The 21,343-nt window shown below is 46.7% G+C and overlaps 1 protein-coding gene across 7 annotated transcripts in view; it reads right to left on the reverse strand.

The window, feature by feature from the left end:
* Positions 1-15,071: 15,071 nt before the first annotated feature.
* The window catches only part of RFFL (ring finger and FYVE like domain containing E3 ubiquitin protein ligase), a 286,407-nt gene continuing 280,135 nt past the window's right edge, over positions 15,072-21,343 (reverse strand). For all 7 annotated transcript variants that reach the window (XM_078679598.1, XM_078679599.1, XM_078679604.1 and 4 more), the window contains one exon: positions 15,072-16,117. In XM_078679598.1, the coding sequence (XP_078535724.1) occupies positions 15,936-16,117 (182 nt within the window). In that variant the 3' untranslated portion in view covers positions 15,072-15,935. The remainder of the gene's footprint in view (positions 16,118-21,343) is intronic.

The raw sequence follows: 21,343 nt of genomic DNA on the forward strand, positions 1-21,343 counted from the left end.
AAAAGAAAGACAGCTATAGGGGAGTAAACTAGAGATACTATTACCCGCTGCTGCTGATGTCACATATTACATCATTCATGACATGCTCAGTGACATCATCAGCAGAGGATTGCGGGTTTTTTGGCAACGTGCCTTATCCACGGTTTAATAACGCTGCCTTTTGCTTTATATAAGTTTTCAAATTGTATGAAATATATACCAATAGGTCGTTATGAACCTTTAGGTAGTGCTTTTCTTCATGAGGTCTGGTCGCTTCCATACACATACAGATGTTTCAAAGATGATCAAGAAGTTTATCTGAATGGAGAGGAATGCACTGAGACGCCAGATCATTCACTAATGTGTAGGCACATACAGTTACACGGTTCATGCAACAAACACCGACCAAATATGGCTTGCGTGTTGCAAGGCACGCCAGTTCCTGCTATCATCCCCACGTTCAAGTTGTTGGAAAATGGTAGTTATTTGATGCTCAATAATGAAGATTGTTCTGAGTTAATTGAAAAGGGTCTGCACCTCTGTACGGGTGTTCGCTATGTGAAGCACGAAAGTTTCACGGGCCGAACTCAAGGCCACCTCTCTCTGAGACAAAAGAGCTCTTATTCTTGCCATGCCGTTGAAATCTGTCCCAAGGTTGGTATTTGTGGCCAGATTGAAAACTCCCTATGTTCATGTGTGGGAGGAAATAGAACATTTCTGCAGCAAATAACCCGTTCACTTACTGTTACGATAAAAGGAATACTTTTAATTCAGATTTGCCTTTCAATTTCAGCAAGATGGTTCCGACTATCTTTAACGCATCCTCCACAAAGACCCTGGCGCACTTTTTTAAAGTTGTTACCAGTGGTCTCGTGACTTCATTTGAGAAAATCTTTGGAGTCATCCCTGCTTCCTTTCATTCCATTTTCTCCACTCCGGTTCGTGGATTGGCATTTTTACTTGCATTACCAGCGGACGCTCTTGTGCTTTTTTACATTTTTAAATATGGATGTCCCTCCTATGCAACCTCCCACCCTGCAGCTGCTGACACTGTTCCGCAATCGCATGCTAGAATATTATGGCACAATGCCGTTGGCGATATTAAGCACGGCATATGGATTATCTTTTCGATTCTCCTACTTCACCTGTGTCCAGCCTGTATTTCACTGCCTGACCTGTGATTTCGATTGGGCCATTGATTTGTGTCTCTGCGGACCGGTTTCTCCTGACGTCGACTTTAATCAGCTGATGACTCCTATCATTACTCACGAGTTGGTTTGTCCTGGCGAAAGGATTATGGCTGTGGCATTGATGCATGGACTACTTGGTCCCTGGAATTTACTGGCGGTAGCACAGTCTTTCTTGGAACAGAGCTTTCTTGAAAACCCACCGAGCTGTCCTCTGATGGTGATAGAGGATCCGGTGCTGGGAGAGCACGTATGTTCTTTTCCGCTTTTAAATTGGATGGCTGAACTGTTTTCGGATGAAGACGGTGACTTCCTATTGGAGGCTGTTGCAGCTTATTTTGCATACACAGTTATGTCATAGACCTTTTTCATGTTTGATATGCTGAGTACTAGCATTTCATTGACAATTCATTGACTTATTTGTCAAGTTTTTATTATTTACCTTGCCTATTGGCTTAAGACTCGATAAAGTACTTGGCTGTTTTATTTTTCTTTAGCATTAAATTTTCCTAGTTTTTAATGCTTTACCTTGCGGACCGTCCACATATAAACTTGCAATCTGCTCTCATGAGATGGCACTTCTATTATCTTATTCAGTTCGTTTCCGAATCATGGGGAGGTGTCATCTAGGTCCTGGATATCTTTACACCGTGTTAAGTTAGCATGGGCTCATTACCGGTTTAAACGCCATTTTTCCTTTTTTGCAACTTCTGCACACGACACTTAGTTGTTGCTTTAGCTTTCCACCTAGTAGTTCATCGTGGTTTACATGAGAATAATATGTTATTGCTCTACTATCTGCTTTGCTTGTTAAACTATATCTGTACAGCGAGTGCTAAAGTTTCAAGAACAACACGATACAGAATTGTTATGAGGTCTGATCTCCACGACTTCATACTCATAACATAAGTGCAACTTCTGCCAATTCTGGGCATGAGGCGAGTTTTATATTGCTTTGCCGAACACACATACACAACAGTTGATGCGGTTCACATGAAGAGAGAGCTGGTGTATGCTGATGTGATTCCTTCAAATCTAAGACACTAAAGTATGGGCACGCCCTAAACCAACACAAAGAGACCTTCTTAGCAAATAATATAATATGTGTATTAGGGAGGGTGAGATATAAGCAGCCGCGGGCCGTGGAGGGAGTTACGGTGAGGCAGGGAGGCGGGGAGGGGGAGAAGCAGGGTGGAGCCCTCTCTACCTTGCCCCTCCCCCTCCCCGCCTCCCTGCCCCACCGTAACTCCCTCCACGGCCCGCGGCTGCTTATAAGTGTTGCTAACTCTTATTCATTTACAGCATGTTAACATACTGTCACCATTCGCTTTTTATGTACTAGTAACTATGCTGGTAATTTTGCTACTGATAATATGTGTACTTCTATTATCTAAGATACTACGCCTGAGAAGACGGCATTAGTAAATAAACATTTCAAATACACATGTGTTCTTCTTAACTCCATGTTCTGGTTTCTAAGAAATATATAACGACCGACTGTTCATGAGTTCCACGTATCCTGAGGTACTATAAGTTCATATTCTGGATTGTCTAAACATTGAGAGTTTGTTATATCCAATGTGACACTGTACCTAGCTTGCTAAGGAGTTTTTGATTACTAACGTGAGTTTTGGGACACCCTAATTCGCCGAGGTTCCAATCCTCTGTCCACAGTTCTGTGTGAGAACAGAAACCCTGCGACAGGGGCACCCCCGACCCTTGCTGGAGCTTCATCACACTTGCGATACAACTCCAGCAATGCGCCACCTTTACGGCACAGATACATCACGCATCTGTGCTGTTTTTGCCCCATGATGCGCCGCATTGTAAATGCAGCACACCATAGGTGACGGAACAGCGGCACAGAATGACTAACACATCCCTGGCGATGCGCCAGTCATCATAAATGTATCCCTATGCTTCTTATCTTGTTAGAGATGAACCGCCATATGTATCATCAAAGTTTTTTGCATTTCCTAAATAGCGAACTTTAAGGAATAAATAGCGATTCTTTACCATTCCTAGTTTGCGATTAGCTATTTGCTAATTACAAATTACCCATTCATTTCCTTCATTTCCATAGGGCGGTTGGACTCACTTTTAGCTCGAACGGCTGAATGGATTTCCACGAAACTTGGCAAAATTGTAGGGACTGGTAGCCCGATGTGCCTTTGCTATGTCTCAAGATATATGCTCCAGTGGTTTTTACGAAAATTAACTTTGAAAAATATATATTGGGCTACATTGGCCTATATATATGTTGGAGCCCAAATGTAGCCCAATGTAGCCCAAAGATGGCCGCCAGACACACAAAAAAACAAATGTAGCCCAAATATCAGCCAGATGTAGCCCAACTATAGCCCAGTGACAGAATGACCAATCAGCTTCGCAAACCTCCGTTACGCGAAGCGGAGCGCTGTTACAGATATATATCTTTTTTTGAACGTTAATTTCTCAAAATCCACTGGAGCACATATATTGAGACCTAGCAAAGGCACATCGGGCTACCAGTCCCTAATATTTTGCCAAGTTTCGTGCAAATCCATTCAGCCGTTCGATTATTATTATTATTATTATTTTTTGCCCCGCGGGGCCCTTTTAAAACCTCCACATCAAACCTAGGGGGTCAGCGAGGATCTACTATGCCCCCTTATAGTTATTTCCCCCTTTGTTTTGACCTCCTCTTGTCTCTCGATCCTACCGAGAGACAAGATGGCGGCCGCTACGGACTTTTTGGAATGTTGACAGACGCCGGAGAACCAATCAGCTTCGCTTCACAAAGCTCCGTTGCGCGTAAAGTACGCGAACCGGAGCGCTGCCTGGTCCGCTGTTACAGATATATATCTTTTTTTAAACGTTAATTTCTCAAAATCCACTGGAGCACATATATTGAGACCTACAAAAGGCACATCGGGCTACCAGTCCCTACAATTTTGCCAAGTTTCGTGCAAATCCATTCAGCCGTTCGGGCTAAAAGTGAGGCCAACCGCCCTATGGAAAACTCAATGTTAAAAACACGTTTTGGGACCCCCCTTTTTTCTCGGCCCCCCCTTGACGAACCCCCCCCAAATTTTCAAGGGCTGCTCAGAAACAAAATGTGCCATTTTCCTGAAAATTTCAGCCAATTCCGTCCACAAACGCCAAAGTTATTAGACATAGAATTTTCAAAAAACCCATAGAGAAAAAATCCTAACTATATATACCTACTGGCGACCGCCAGTAGGTAATATATGTGTGTGTGTGTGTGTGTGTGTATATTACAGAGTGGTTTGGGCCTGTCACTTTGAAATATAGATTTTTCTACCGCTGAAATGTGTGCAATTAAAGCACCAAACATAAACATATAGGAATTGATATTTCCCAATGTTTTTGCTCCCATTTTCACTCCCCACATGGTTTTAGTCAGAAATAATCATATCACCTATTGGACTCACTCATACAAACTGTATAACTGGGGTCTAAAAATGGAACCACTGCGGTAACAGACTCTTGAGGCAAGTTCCCTTTGATCCACAGAACCAGATAGGTGAAAAGCCTTAATCATAGCAGTGATGACAATAGCAGTGTACTGCATGGTGGCTTTTGGGTTATTGGCACCGTGAGTCACTCTGATAATATATGTTAAATGTGTGCCCCTCCCCAAGGATCCTGTGGAAGGTCACCCTCTCCGGGTAAGAGGCTGTGCCCAGCCAGTGCATCGGCAACTGCAGCTGTGCCATCACGTAGTACAACTCATAATTAGGGGCCTCAAGACCACCCTCCAGAAGCGGACGCTAGAGTATGGAAAGCGCCACCCGTCTGCCTGCTGCTCTAGCTCCATATTAGCTTCACCAGAAGAACACAGAGGTCCCAAAATAAGCACCTAGGTTGCATAAGTAGCAGTGCAGCAAAGAAGTACAGAAGCCAAGGAACGATCAGCATCTTGGAGATCATCACCCAGGCCAGCTGGGACAGTGGCAAGGACAACCAGAAAAGGAGGGACCTACAGATCAAGCCCAGGGCCCTGCCCCTATTACCCTCCACAAGGTCCCTGTCCTGATATGAACCCCAATATAGGTACAGGTAGTTGCACAACCTCTTCCCTACATTTGTCCTAGCTTGCTCTACACAACCTTTTACCTAGTAAGGTGGCAAATAAATGTTGTGTGGTTTTCTCCAAAAACTAGCCTAATTTATTATGCATGAGGATTCTCAGTATTACATCAAGATTACCATCTTCCGCATAATAACTCTGTATAAGGGTTACCGCTTTCATCATCCTTGGCCGACATGCCCACAGTACCATGGCACATCTAGGCAGAACCCCTGAGGGTACCTTTTGGGTATATAAGTACCACATCTTCGCTGGGCAAACCAGAGGAGAAAAAGCTGTCATGCTGAAACGATGACACCAGACGCTGAAGTCCCTGCACGCATACACTCCAGCACATAGTGGTCTGATATCCCTCGTGGGGTGTCCAACTCGAGACCTAGACAGGGGTCCTTCACTCTCTCTCATCAGGTAATGGGGTTGGCTCTTTTCTAGGGGGATTCTTGGCTTTACGCCTACATACATGCTAGGTACACTTAGCTAGGGTTAGCATTTAGCAATTCGGCCTATTACTGTTGTGTCTATAAGTCGGCATATATCCACTGTTTTAGCACCATGGTAGAACTCTACCTTTTATTTACTCTGTTGGTGCTTGTATTCGTATACGTTTCTGTCTAATGGTTGTTGCAGCACACTTATTTTATACCTCAACAACCAAATCAGTCTTGACCCTGTGCCTCATGGGAACAGTCCAGCCCGAACTGATTTGCATATAGATGGGTCATTAACTGAGGTGGCGAAGTGAGCTAAAGAATGATGATGGATTCAACCCAGATCCTTGATTGGGGGGGGGGGGATTGAGAGGGGGTGTCTGAAAAGTTTCAGCGCTCCGTCCATCATCTCCTTGTGTTTGCTTTGTTCGCCCTAAGTTGGCAGGGTATGCCCAGACGTGGGTCCCTTGCTCACTTTGCTGCTGGATTCAAGCTAGCCTGGCTGATGAAGGGTGCTAACCAGAACCGGTCCCATGATATACATTTCATTCTTATATTGCGGATGAAATACCAAATTAATACAATCCATACGAGGACGCAGAAATCCAGTTAACGTACCAGGAACATATAAACTGCTTAAAGGTGTCCTCCAACACACCACAGAAAATGTGAGACTCGGTCCGCTCAGCAGAGATGGAGCGACTTGGCCGGTTCTAGCTGTTTACACACTGCATCCAGAAATTAACACATTGCCAGTAGCAGACTTACGACCACTTCACAACGAAGTGCACAAGTTACTTACCTTCGGTAACGATATATCTGTAAGAAACATTAGTTAGTTAGATTCTTTACCTTAGAATAACCCCCAGGCGTCAGACTGGAATCGGAAAGTTTTCGTCAGAAGGACCCCTGTGCATCGGTAGGCGTCGTCTGCGGCTCCTTGTCCGTCGTCGCGATCGCTGGGATGACGTCAGAATAATTAGACGCCGCCCTCGCGCACTGACGTCAGTTCTGTACATAGCTTTCCAGGAACGCAGAGCCATGCAAGAAACCGACACTGGTGCCATGAAACTAGGACCCTGAAAAGAATGACCATAACCCTAGATATCAGTTCGCAGAACAGGGAGGATGGGTGGGGCGGTAAGGAATCTAACTAATGTTTCTTATAGATATATCGTTACCGAAGGTAAGTAACTTGTGCATCTGAAAGAAACACATTAGTTAGATTCCTTACCTTAGAATAGATACCCCACCAATACCAACCCCGCTGGTGGGTCTGCGAACCAAGATCACACCAAGAAGTCCTGGAGAACCGAACGGCCAAAGAAGCCATCTCTCCGGACTTGGCTGTCGAGGCAGTAGTGCTTAGCAAACGTGTGCAGCGAGGCCCACGTAGCTGCCTGACAAATGTCCTGCAAAGGGACTCCCCGTCCCAGGGCAGTAGTAGCCGCCGTGGCCAGAGTGGAATGGGCGCGCAGCCCCTCAGGAGGATCCTTTTTAGCCAAGGAATAACAGACCTTGATGCACAAAACGATCCACCGAGAGGTGGTCCATTTGTGCACCGCCCGTCCCTTTTTAGCGCCCACGTAGCCAACAAAAAGTTTGTTGTCCAACCGGAACTGTTGCGTGCGGTTCAGGTAAAAAGAAAGCGCACATTTTGGGTCCAGACGGAGGAGCCTCTCTTCCTCTTTCGAAGGATGCAGAGGCGGAAAGAAGGTAGGCAAGATAATGGTCTGGCCGATGTGAAAGGCAGTAACCACCTTGGGTAGAAAAGAAGGACGAGTCCTCAGAACAACTTTGTCCGGATGGACAGAGAGGAAAGGAGGCTTAGAGGAAAGAGCCTGGAGCTCGCTCACTCTTCTGGCAGAGGTGATGGCAACCAGGAAAGCAGTTTAGAGTGTCAGAAGACGAAGAGGACAGTTGTGGAGTGGCTCAAACGGAGCACACATCAGATAGGTTAATACCAGATTCAAGTCCCACTGAGGCATTACGAAAGGAACAGGAGGAAACATGTGAGTAATGCCTTTCAAGAACCTATTTACAACAGGGGACTTAAAGAAATAAGGCTGATAAGGAAGCCTCAAAAAGGCTGAAACAGCTGAAAGATATCCCTTGATGGTGCCCAGAGTAGAGTCCTGCTGGGCCAGGTGAAAGAATAATTCAGGAGAACCTCAGAAAGAGGGGCGGAAAGGGGAACCACAGCCTTTGCTGTGTACCATACCACAAATTTGTTCCACCTGCAGGCGTATACCATTTTTGTGGAGGGACACCTGGCTGCCAGAATGACATCACAGACTTCAGGAGGCAAATCAAATGGCATCAACTGCAGCTGCTTTATCTCCATGCATGGAGATGGAGGCTGGACAAGTTCGGGCAGAGGATCCCGTCCCCTGCTGCTGCGACAGAAGGTCCTCCTAAAGAGGCAGTCGAATTGGGGGATCGATTGACAGACTTAGTAGCTCGGGATACCAGTATCTTCGTGCCCAATCCGGAGCCACAAGGATGACTTGGGCCAGGTCGCACTTGATCTTATTCAGCACTCTGGGCAGAAGTGGTATAGACAGAAAGGCGTATAACAGACCGCAACTCCACTCACGTCGAAAAGCGTCTCTGAGCGAGTGCCGCCTTGGAAACTCCAAGGCGCAGAACTGATGACATTGCACGTTCTCTTCGGTGGCGAACAGATCTAACCAAGACTCTCCCCACTGCTGAAAGAGACCTTGTGCCACGTTCGAGTTCAGACACCACTCGTGATCCATCATGCACCGACGGCTGAGTTTGTCCACCCTGGCGTTCAGAGAACCTGCCAGGTGTGAACCACCAGGGTGATGCCCTGATGTTCCAGCCATGTCCAGAGGCGCAGAGCCTCCTGACAAAGGGTCCACAATCGCACCCCGCCCTGTTTGTTGCAATACCACATGGCGGTGGTGTTGTCCGTGAACACCTGCACTACACTTCCCCAGACAGAGGGAAGGAATGCCTTCAGTGCAAGTCGGATCGCCCACAGCTCCAGAAGGTTGATATGGAGCCTGGACTCTGCCAGAGACCAGAGGCCTCTCATCTCCGCCTCTCCCATGTGGACCCCCATCCCAGGAGGGACGCATCTGTCACCACTATGTGCTCCGGTTGGGGAAGAGAGAGGGATCTGCCACTGACCCAGTCGCGGTCTGTGAGCCATCACTGCAATTGTCTCGTAGTGCCCTCCGAGATCAGGACGTGGTCGGCCAGGTTGCCCTGATGTTGTGCCCACTGGAACTTCAGGTCCCACTGCAGAGCCTGCATTCGCCACCTGCAGTGATGCACCAACAGGATGCAGGAAGCCATCAGTCCCAGAAGCCGTAGGGTCAACCGAACTGAAACTCTGGATAAAGCCTGAAAGATCTGAATCAGAACCTGAATATCCCGTACCCGCTGCTTGGGAGGATAAACCCAAAACTGCGCTGAGTCCAGAACAGCTCCGATGAAGAGGAGCTTTTGGGAGGGACTCAGGTGTGACTTTGGCACGTTGATGGAGAACCCCAGTGAATGCAGGAGGTCGGACGTAGTCTGAAAGTGGGGGACGACTGCTTGGGGCGAGCCCGCCTTCAACAACGTCGACGAGATAGGGGAAGACTGGAACCCCAGATCTGCGCAGATGAGCAGCGACTACCGCCATCACTTTCGTGAACACCCGAGGGGCGCTGGTGAGGCTGAAAGGGAGCACAGAAAACTGAAAGTGTTCGTGGCCCACCGCGAACCGCAGGTAACGTCGGTGGGCCAGCAGGACGGCAACGTGGAAATAAGCGTCCTGCAGGTCCAACGCTACCGTCCAGTCTCCAGAATAGCCAAAACCTGAGCTAACGTCAGCATCTTGAACTTCTCCTTCCGGAGGAAACCGTTGACGCTCCTGAGGTCCCGCAGAAGTTGCAAGTGATCCCCCAACATGCAGTGGTATTGCGGTGGCATGGCTGGAGGGGTCGCCTCTAAGGGGAGGGAGTAGAACCTTCGGATGATTTGCAGCACCCACCTATCCGAAGTGATGGGACGCCAGTGGAGCAGGTGATGGCGAACTCTGCCTCCCACTGGCATAGAATGGGCCTGAAAGCTCGGACTAGGAAGGCTTTGAGGCAGATGCTGCGGCAGCGGATGTGGACTGACCGGCTCTCTGTCCCCCTACTCCGCCACGGCAGAATGCACATCCGTGACCGCGTTTAGGTTGGTTCTGCGGCCTGTGGCTGGACGAACGTGCGGGGGTGCCCCTTCCGTGGCCACGAAAGGAGTAAAACGCAGACGTTTGCTGGCGTTGGGCCGACAGGCCCAAGGACTTGGCCGTAGCCCTGGAGTCCTTAAAGCACTCCAGCGCACTATCCGCTTTGTCGCCAAAGAGGCAACGGCCATCAAAAGGCATGTCCATGAGAGTGCTCTTCCCAGTGTTTCTCGGGCACCCCATTGGCGGTCATGGCCACTTCATACGCCTCCAACCACTTGGCAATGTCATCTCCTTGAGTGTAGCTCGCTATTACCTCCTCGGGTAACCAAAAGCTAGGCTCGTGTTGAGCCCCTTGTACGCTGCCACCATTGGGACTTCCTGGCGCATTCAGTTGCAATGCTCTCAGCTCCAACTCCTTAAGCTGAAGCTCGTGCGCCAACTTCCTCTCTTCCAAAGCTAATCTTTCTCTCTCCCTCTCGTGCTCTAACTTGCCTCTCCTCCCTCCTGTCCTCATACTCCCCTAGATACACTACTTCCTGCCCCGGATCGTCTTCCTGGCAACACATTGTCAGACACATCAACGTTGAGTGGGCCTGGGTCTTGTGGAGTGCCTACCTCCCCTGGTGCACCCTGCCCCTCCTGTCCCTCATCCCCTCTCCCCTCTGGGTGGGCCCTTGCCCATGCCCTCAAGGTGGTACGGAGTCCTTCCTTTGCGGCTCTCCGCCCAACCGGCACCCCCATCCCCTGACAAAATTCCCTAAGCTGCACCACTGTGTATTCTTCCAGGTCAGCTAGCTGGAACTCCATTTTGCCAGGTGGGGACCCAGATAAATTAAAGAGAAAGCTCTAGGACGTAGGTAACAATACTGGTCTCTACGCACTCAGGTTACACAATGGGGGGGGGGGGGGGTCAATTAAGTAGGCTTGCATGCACGATAGGTGTCTAGTCTAATTGCAGCGCACTCTGTCTCACTGGAGGGTGCTGTACAGCCACAGGTCCTGAATCCCACCGCTCGCCACCAATGTAGGACCTGGGGTCACCAGATCCCCGGGGGGTATCATGGACCGAGCCGGTAGGCACCCGAAGCTTAGGTGTTAAGCGACTGCACAGCACATGCATCCACTGAGACAAAAAGTGCACGCAGAGACTGAGACCACACCAGTAGGTTTTGATTCAAATAAATAAGTTTTATCTAAAATCAAGATCAGGGCAATCAAAAATCACAGTAGTAATGACTTATTACCTTCCCATAAAAGCACAGGTGTTTTATTATTCGGCCATAAATACTTAAATACATAAATATTAAATATTAAATAACTGTAGGCCTGGCAACAGCCTTGCTTCTAGTCAGCACCTGCAAGGAATTCTTTATAAAGACATTTAAATAACATGTCATGAAGTAGGAATAATCAGTTTCCTACAAATCAGGCCACTGCTTATTAAGCAAGAGAAAACATTTCACCAAGTAATTCTGAACATTGCATCAGGGGTGAACAACCTTCCATTTAGTAGAAGTAAACCGTTGCATTAGGTAAAATCAATCAGTAATAACCATTTCACCAGGCCAGAAATAATCAGATCCCTATTTAGGGCAACATTTAACCATTCGGAAGTAAACCATTGTGTTAAAGGGAAACCATTTCATTAGCAGAGGTGAACCCTGGCACCAGCCAGCACTAAACATGTACAGGGATAAGTTAAGCCTTTAACTTTACCCCAGGCAGGGGTTAACTCGACTGGCCTAGGGTCTAGGGTTCTTCCAGAGTCTGGGCCAATTCTTATCGTGGCATGGGGCCAACGGGGCCCAGTCTTAAGTACTCCCGAGGGGAGGGGTGGTTTCGGGGCCTCCTTTTCACTCCTGGGAGGCCCCGCTCTGCTCGGGTTGTCCGCCCTCCCCCGGGACGTTACCTGCGGGCTTCGGGCCTCCTCCGGCCCCTTGCGACGGAATCAGATGGCAAGGGAGGGCTCCTGCTCTCCGGGGGCTCACTCGGCCCCGTGCTGTCGGCAGGGGCTCTCGACTCGCTCCGAGCCCCCGCGCCGGTGTCTCACTCGATCCTGGGCCTTTCTTCAGCCTGGCAGCACTCGGGGACAAATAGGAAGCAAGGGCGCTCCCACAGCCGCCAATGGCAGCGCGGCCTGCGGGGCGCAACGTCAGGACCCCATAGGAGCGCGGCAGGGGCGGAGTTGGTATCGACGCCCCCGTCACGTGAGGTGAGAGGATTCCTTCAGGCCTAGCGCGGCCTACTCTGACTCCGGCGGCCCCCTCCTGGCACTGAGGGCCGCCGAAACCATGCACCCCGCGGGGTGGGGGGGGGGGGGGGGAAGAACTCCTCCAGGCACGCGCCGGTGGAAGAGGTGCACTCCAAGGCAGCGATCCTGCAATGCTGGGACGCCGTGCCGGGTGATCGGCAGCAAGCGCTCCAGCCTCGGCACTAAAGCACCCACCGGGGAGCCCGGGCTGCAGCGGTGAGTCAGGGGGTGCCGCGCGATGGACAGCACAGCGCTTGAGGAACCGTTCAGCGGCATCGCAGTCTCTGGCAGATTACCGCGCTGGGACAGTCTCAACAATAGCGCTTTGTGGGCATAGCGCTTCAGGGCAGCAATCTCCTCAAGAACCTTAGCGCTTCTCAGGGGACTCGGCAGGAGAGCGCTGAGGCATAAATTAGGCAATCTTGGCAAGGCAGTTAAGTCAGGACAGAGCAGGGGCACAAGCAGGACAGCACAGGGCAGCTGACAGGACCTGGTTACCTGGTTGATCTCCGGCAGTCCTGGTTAGTACAGGGTTGTTCTTAGCGCTTGGTGGCTCCTGCGCCCTTGATAGGTTACAGTCTCTTGGTTTCTTGAGGCGGGGGGGGGTTTGAGTTGAAGGCTTTCCTCAGCAGGTCACTTCAGGTGGTCCCTGGGTTCCCCTCCCGCCGGGCCAGATCAGTGGACTAGCTCAGTGTTCCTCACACAGCTTGGTGGGCAGCGCCTAAACCCTGTCACCCCCAGTGGTATGGGTTCCTGACTAGGCCCTACCGCCTAAGTCTCCTGTGTATGGTCCCCCAGGTAAGTGATGCCCCAACTGACTAGAAAGTTTCCCTCCCTTTTCTTTTATAGTGGCAGTTGGCAGTTGGCAGTGGGTGACCACTCCCCTATTCTGGAAGGTTCCAGGAGCTTCCTAACTCTAGCTATGGGCAGGCAGGCAGGCTGGTATTGCAACAATGTTTAAGGGTTCCAGCCAGCTCCCGGCTACTAGAGTGCGTCTAAAAAGACCACGCTGCAGTAGCAGGGGTCAGTGGCAGCCATATTGGGGGAAGAGAGCACCTGCACCTTAGCATTGCCTGGCAATGGAAAGGTGCCCAGAAACCTAAGGCCAACAAAAAGAAGGTGGGAAAAAATGAGGCAAGGGCGAAAAAAATAGGGAAAGACCACCCTAGGGCTGACAGGTCTAACACTTCATGACTTAGATATTTTGCAGGAAACTCAAATCAGCAGAGGATGTTCCAAACTTGTATAGGTAGTATGACTGCTAGAGTCACGAAGACAGGAAAGCTGCGCTTTGAGGAAGTGTATGTATTTAAATAGTAGCAGAATTTGTGGGGAAGAACGGGAAAAGCAAAAAGCTTTTACTATTGTTACTATTGTGTTGGAGTTATTGTATCATAAGAATGGACTCGTAGCATGTGTAATTTGAGACTGACTCCCAGCTGCTTTATTTTGTGCATATGCAATAAACGTACTTGTCCTCCCTTTGCTACAGATGTGGTGATTTATGATTTTAGCCACTTCAAGGATTTTTCCTGACAAATTATCTCCATGAACAGGCTCCACTGCTCTTGCGCCGGTGTTTAGTGGTAGTGAGCACCTGCCATTGTTTTTGGAGACCAGCTCTTTTGTTCACCAAATGCAAGGACGGTGGAGAAGTGCCGAGTGGTGGAAGAAAGAAGCATGAGGTACAATTAAGAATAGGCATCCTTGGTTTACAGAAACCTCCGGTTTTCAGCTGTGCGCGAGGTTGCTTATACTAAAAACAAAGGTCCCTGTGCTTACTTCAGGGCTTGCAACCAGAAGGAATTTTATGCCTTTGTGGCCTTTTACTTCTTAAGATGTTTGTACTTACTTTCCTTGGGCATTATCAATAATCTGAGTTACCACTCGTACAGACCGTCTGACATCTGGCAGGTGCCACCATTACTTCAAAGTGTTAAGGACTAGCCTCCCCTATTGGTATTAGTTTAGAAGGAGATGCGCCCTGGCATCCACATCAAGCACCCATGTGAATGGCAAGACAGTGAGAGAATCTTAACTAATCCTTGACAAACCCCACAGAATATTGATAGACTTTAAAACAATTATGTACATCATGGAAAGAATTGTTGACAAGCGATCTTGATTGTACAAACGTTGTCCAGTGAGGCACGAACAAGCAATAAGATATGTAATGTAGGAAAGATCAAAGCAAACATGTATGCAATCAGTGACAGATATTGATGTAAACAGATTCTGCACATGGGTCAAGTAAATGTGGTGTTTGCAGATCGACAAATACTGATGCCGAAAGGACAAGAGAAACGTTGTATCATCTGGAAGGCAAGTAAACAATTTTTATGCAGGAAAAAAGAAAAATGCAGCGCATAAAAGTTCTGAAAGACCCTGAATAAAACTTTAGTGGGTAACTCTAGAGAACAGATGTTCGCCAACAAATCACAGTTTGACAACAGTCAGCTGTTTTCCATCTACACTCCCACCCCAACCCAAGGAATGACAATGAAAATTAATGTTACCATTGATGGTAGTTCTATTTCACACTTGCTCAGACAGAAAGTATACAGTTATTTGAAATTGTCACTCAAGAGTCACTCAAGTTTAATATTCCAATATTCCTCAATTCAACTAGATAGATGTGTATAATAACTTGTTATGCCATTTCCCAGACACTAACTTGTCAGCACAATGCTGCCTTCAGGTCCCACTCGCAATTTCCAACAAGAAGGGTGCCAGAACTCCTAGTCAAATAATATGTGTAAATACGTTTTTATGTTCAAAATCATTTCATTGCTCTTTTAGTTTGTGGCTGACACGACCTGCAAGGTTGGAATTCTACTGTAGATTGTTGAAGCGCCTCTTTTAAAGAGATGAAGGTTATACACAACTTGACTCACCCATATGCTATTCAAACGTAGCAGCAAAAAAAAGAGACATCAGACAATTCTACCATCCTCCCCCTCCATTTATTTGCACAAATAAAACATATTTTAATAGAAAGATCGCGAATGTTTAACATTTGCACCTGATTAGTAATGAATGATCCCATTACCAGTTGAGAAAGGTGAGCAAGATGCCAGCTTGTCACAGGCACAGTGGTGCGATAAAGGCATACAGGAATGAAACATTGTCCTTGGCTTCCTGTCTTTTTCTCCCATGTCCTTTTTACAGGCCTTCCTCCACCTGAACATTTCTGCTAACCTGTGCTATAGTCTCTTGTTAATTAATTCTACAATTCTGCAAACATTACTGGAAGCTGTTTCTGGTGTGGGCATTTCTAAGGCACAAGAATAGAATTTCAAGTCCAGAAATATATTTAACCAGGGCAGTGTGCCATGTAAGAGGGTCGCCATTATATAGTTGGCAGTTAGTTTCAGCTTTGCTGTATAAAGTCTTACTTATTTTGATCATATTTGATGGGCTGCAAAGGAACCCGAAGCTTGTGTAGAGATGTAACCTTCTCCCAGAGGAGGACATCACCCTTATAAAGGCACAAAGGTATTGTGGAATGGTGTTCTAATCACTTAGACCATTGAAACAACATTACTAAGGCGTTCATAAAATATCCAGTTGTCCATCAAAGTCCAGCACATAATTGGAACCCTCCTCCCAAACAAGGACTCAAAATGCTGGAATAATCAGCCAACAGATTTATAGCAGAATATATATGCAAATACCAGAACTCCACACCTTACCATTGCCAGGACCGTGTTTTTACTGGCAAATGCTCCAGTCTAAAAATCAACTCTATATCAATTTCAAGTTCATAGAAAGTTTATATTCTCTCTTCTTCACATCTTGGCTACTTTTGTCAGGATCGAAAGACATGAACAGCTCGCACCACGTACTGCCGACAGATGGGGCATTCGCTCATACGCTTGCCACATTTGGTGCAGGTCACCATATGCCCACATTCCAGAAGGACGCAATCAATTGGAGAATCCATGCAGATTTTGCAGAGAGGGTCTTCAGAGCCAGGAAGGACAACTTCAGCTGGATGAGGGAAAATAAATTAAAGTTCAGAAACAGGTAGAAAATCCACAAAAATTAAGAGAAAGGTTGCTTACCTGTAATCGTAGTTTTGTAGCATAGGCGAAATATTTTGTGGTTTAAACCTTTTTTAATACTGGTTTACATCTTTAAGACAACAACTGGACTATGGTTGAAAACAATGTGCCTTCTGTCAAACCTATGTGGTGCTGGTGTCATGGACTAAGCAATGATGCAGGTAAGTCTTTTTTACAACAACACTGGTTGTACATAATAAAAATGAAAGTAAAAAGGATTGGGGGAAGGTTTTGAGAGCGTGGGAACATATTGCTCATTAAAACATGCAACAGCAAGGGTCACTGGGGTATAAAACAAAGCACTGGACTTTGATGGCAGGATGAGGACAAAGCTGATGAATGGACCTCAGGGGTGCACAGTATCAGTCTAGTCTCAGTCTAGCTAGAGTTCTAGCCAAGACCTGAATAGTTATTAGTTTAGCTATCACCATGTTCATGGCAGCACTTGTCAGAGACTGCCAAAGGGGAATACCCAATAGAACACACTTTATTCCTAACATATGCATGACCAAACACTCCACACTGTAACCTTTCACAATACACAGCAGCACTTGCCACCAAGAAACAGCAAACACACATCCTTATAAAGGCACACAGCCTCCACATAGGCAAAGCGCTCCTCTGTGACTTGTAACTACATTGTAATTTAAATGTAAGGATAAATTATCATATATATTATAAAAGGTTTTGGGCCACGTTCCTGTAAGTGCAGGTGCTTTATTGTACTGAGAAGCTGTGGTCTTGGAGACCAGCGTGGTGTCCGTCACCCCGCATGCAGAGCACCCGGTCGAGAGTGGAAGGGAGTCTGACGGAAATCGAGCATGATATATATATATATATATATATATATATAATATTATATATATATATCCAGAAAACTCCCTCAATCAATAAGGAAGGTGCACTCACAAATCGGTAATTAACTGCTGTTTATTTTCTCACGGACATGCAGCCTGGCGCGTTTCATTCTTTGCGAACTTTTTCAAAGGCATAGTCCAGCATTGACCTCCTAGCAACCCACTCATCCGTTAGCTAGCTTTTAAATATTTGCCCTCTTTGGACCTCCCCCGTGGATGCAAAGTTAAGCATTCTGGGACTTGTGGTTTGCACGGCAAATTGTCACAATTAAACCCTCCAGTGGGTAGTACCTGGAATATTGCTGTCCATTTGGTTTTGCACATTTGTGTACCGAATTTGCTTAATATCAGCCCATTTTCAAGGCTAACTCGGATCTCAACCTTGGCAGGTCCGAGGCAGAGGCAATTACCCCTTTGCGTCTCTCAACATCTCAACAACAGGGTCAGCCTTAAAAATGGGCTGAAATGGAGCAAACCACAAGTCCCAGAATGATTCACTGTGCATCCACGGGGGAGGTCCAATGAGGGCCAACATTTAAATCCATGTTGCTCATTCATCAGAGTATTTGTGGATGTGTTTGACTTTTTTGACTTTCAATGAGCCGGCTCACCTATCCTCCCAGAAGATCAAAAACGGAAAGAATTCCATACGAAAATCATCTGGAGTGCTGGTAAGGGAATGCAAGATGATGTTTTCACTTGCTGGCTGAAGGTGTATAAAATGCGATGTGGAAAGAAAAGTTTGAAAGAACAGGTAAAAAAATTAACATTTCACTTACTTTCAGCCTTCAGCGTCAGGCAGGATTACACCATGTTTGTGAGAATGGACTAATAAAGTTTCAGCATGCTACTGTTGGCGTAAAAGAAATAAAAGGACACACTTGTGGGCAAGTGCACTCTGGGAAATTACTGAACTTCGGTGTAAAAGCACGAGAACAGTTGAAAGGCAGAGAGCTTCTACCCGTGATCAAGCCTCTTATGAGGAGAAACGCGTTTGGTTTTATTTTCACCTGCACAGCTTTCCATAAAGAATAAAGACGTTTTTTAAAAACTTCCAGCAGATGTCGGTGTACCTCAATGCCAAGAATGATTTTGGATGTTTTACGGGGAGCTCCGGTCCTGCTTCACTGACCCGCCCTGCAGAGTCTGTGGCTCATTCATCGGAGCTACTTTTTGACTAGTTTGCGCAAAGAAAGCTTCAGGGGGTGAGAAAAAAGTGGGGCCCAAAAACGTGTTTTTCACATTCATTTTTCCATAGGAACTTTAGACACATTTATTTCCCAAACCGCATAACAGATTTAAACCAAGTTTTGCAGAAAGTTAGCTCTTTGTCCAGAAAGAATGCTTTGTGTAATTTGGTGTAAATCCACAAACTACTTTTTGAGCAATTAATGCTCAAACAAACTGTAGATCTAGGGACGCTGAGCCTACGTAGATCCGACTGATCTGTTGCTGAGATCTGACTGGCTGCATTCACATCAACAAGGAAGTGTTGGCAGCCATCTTAGGACTCAGTCCAGAATCCTAAACAAAACTCAAAAAAGACACAGGGGGCACAGTAGGGATACCTTGACCCTCTAGCCTGTGGAAAAGCATAGGGAAAGATCCCTGGCTAATTCATCCACAGCATTTGAAGCCTGGTGTGGTCATAGGCCATCTTTCAGGGAGGCACGTAACAGTGTGAATTGAAAGGAGGCTCAGTAGCTGAAAAAGAGGCAATCATTGTTGGAACACCTGTACCCTTTGTGGACTGGGAAAGGCTTTTGGCACTATGTAATTGAGGAGGGCCCCTAGAAAGGGTTGGAACTGAAGTGATTCCAAGTGGGACTTTGTGGCACTTACTGTGAAACCAAAGCTATAAAGGAGGGAGACTGTAGCCTGCTTGCACTCTTTATCTGTCGGTGGTCAAGATAGTCAAAACATGGATTTCTCTCCCCCTTAACCCCTTGCGTGCACGCGTTGGCCAAATGCCATCATGAGCACTACCTCGGTAGTGCTGCGCACGTCCGTTGGCCAACGTGGCCCTGCCCGCGCAATAAATCACCCGCACGCATCAGAATTTACACCGCGGTTAACAGGTTAAGAGAGCGGCCTCTACCGCTAAACACTTGGTGAAGACACTCTGAGCTGTGGTGACTCTGGAGAGTAGCACTTTGAACTTGTAGTGTTGACCACTTACAAAGAAGCGGAGTTAGCACCAATGAGCTGGAAGAATTGTGATGTGAAAGCAGGCTTCCTTCAGGCCGAGGGTAAAAATTAAGTTGCTGTAGCGCAGCAGGGGAATGACATTCTGTAGGGTGACCATGTGGAAATGGTCGAACAGGATGCATCTGTAGAGAGGATAGAGGTCGAGGACTGGCATGAGGGATTCGTCCTTCGCGGGTATGAGGAAGTATAGGAAATAGACCGCTTTGCCTGGTGTTGCCGGGGCACTGACTTTATGGCTTTGATCCCTCCTCATGGAATAGCACGACATGTTTGGAGCGGAGGGTGCTGGTGCGCATGTCTGGTGGAGGAAGGCGAGGATCTCCAAGCAGTAGCTGTGTTAGAAGATGGACAAGACCCATCAACCAGAGACGATTTTATGACAAAACCGGAGACTAAGATTATTGCAATCTCCTTTAATTGCGCCACCCACAGCAGCTCCTTTAAAGGATATAGAACTTTGACTAAGTTCTAAGAATCCAACAAAGGGCCAGAACCTCCAGCCATCTTCCTTCTTTTTTGCTGCTGCCCAAACAGATAAGTCTATGTGTGCTGTCGCTCCTGTTGTTGTGTGTTGGAGTATTTTAAATAAGGAGAGTGTTTTTTTGAACCAGATGAAACCATTCTTAAAGGAATGAGTGTGAGGAATAACTTTACGTAAGTAATTCTGTAGGAAACTCTTTCAGTATAAGCGCATGTTTGAGTATGGTCTCTATGTAAAACGACGCACGGGGAAGTTTGTAACCTGAGACGCATGGAGATTGATACATTTTTTGTTGTAGCCTTTGAGGGATGACTACGATGTGACCAATTCGGGCGCTGAATCAGCCGTGTCTGGAGAAGGTGACACAGTGTATTTGAAGAGCGGGACGGTTCTTTGTTTTTTTTGCATGCCCGAAGGTTTGGACTGAGGCGCAATAACGAAGGAGGTTTTTCTGGTTGGTTTAGTCTCTTAAAATATTAGATATTTTAAAAGCATTTTTTCAAACAGATGTCTTACAGTTAGAGGCGCCAGGCTCACGAGCAAGGAAGCATCAAAGGGTTCGTCGTCATGCCGAGAGGACATCTTGGGTAGAGTTGAGTTAACGCTCTACCTCCTCAGTTTAAGAGCATGGATGTTTACGCTTGCACGTTGAGTTTTAGGCGTGCACGAGCATCGGTGTCAGTTACCGATTTGGAAACTGACAGGAAAGGAAAAGTTAATGTAGCACGATCTGTTTCAGGTTAAAAGATTATTTTATGAAGCAAAAAGATAGCGGAGGTTATTTTAAGTTGGATATTGTGGATGTCGAGTCTTTTGGGTGAACTTTTATTTTTGGAAAATTCTGTTGTGTCACAAGTTATTGGATTTAAGTTGCAAATTATTGGGTCAGAAGATATTGGTTGATATTTTAAGTGGCAAATTATCGATTTTAAGTGGCAAATTGTCGATTTTAAGAAACTAAATAGTCCGTTAAAATGACTGAGGAAAATGTCAATAGCAAACATTAGTATTGAGGAAAGAACTGCAATATGTTAAATAAGTTTGCCACTGATTTAGGTTAAAAAATGGAGAACAAGTTTGTTAACCTCATTCAGAATAAAGGTATCTCCTCCCAGGAAGAGCCTTTTTGGTCAGCAGGTGAGGGACCAGTGATCAAAAAGGAAGGAAAAGTTACTAGAAAGCGTAAAAATGTGGACGCTGATGGTTTTAAAAATAAGAAAACAAAAACTGCATATGCAGATGGTGGTCTTTGTAACCGTACAAAACATGGTAGTGTCGAGGACACACAAGGGGACCATTGTAGAGGTCGTTTGATATCAGAATCAAGAACTAAAAGTAATAGAAGGCATGCTACTATTATTTGTGGTGAATCTTCAGGGAGGGCAGAAATTGAGCTGAGTTGCTACTCTGAATTTGATTCTAAAGTTGAAATTGTTGAGAAGGATAAGTCAGTAAAATTGGTGACAAGGCGGTTGGCCTTGGTATTGTGACTAACCCCCTTGGGGAGTCAATGTTTGACCCGATGTTGTTGAAGCATCCCCTTTCTCCAGAATGGAGTTCGGCTCCGCTTGTGGCGGAATATGTGGAATTGTGACTAAGGAAGCAG

This window comes from Lissotriton helveticus, chromosome 3_1 (genome assembly GCF_964261635.1).
Source record: "Lissotriton helveticus chromosome 3_1, aLisHel1.1, whole genome shotgun sequence".
Classification (NCBI taxonomy): Eukaryota; Metazoa; Chordata; class Amphibia; order Caudata; family Salamandridae; genus Lissotriton; species Lissotriton helveticus.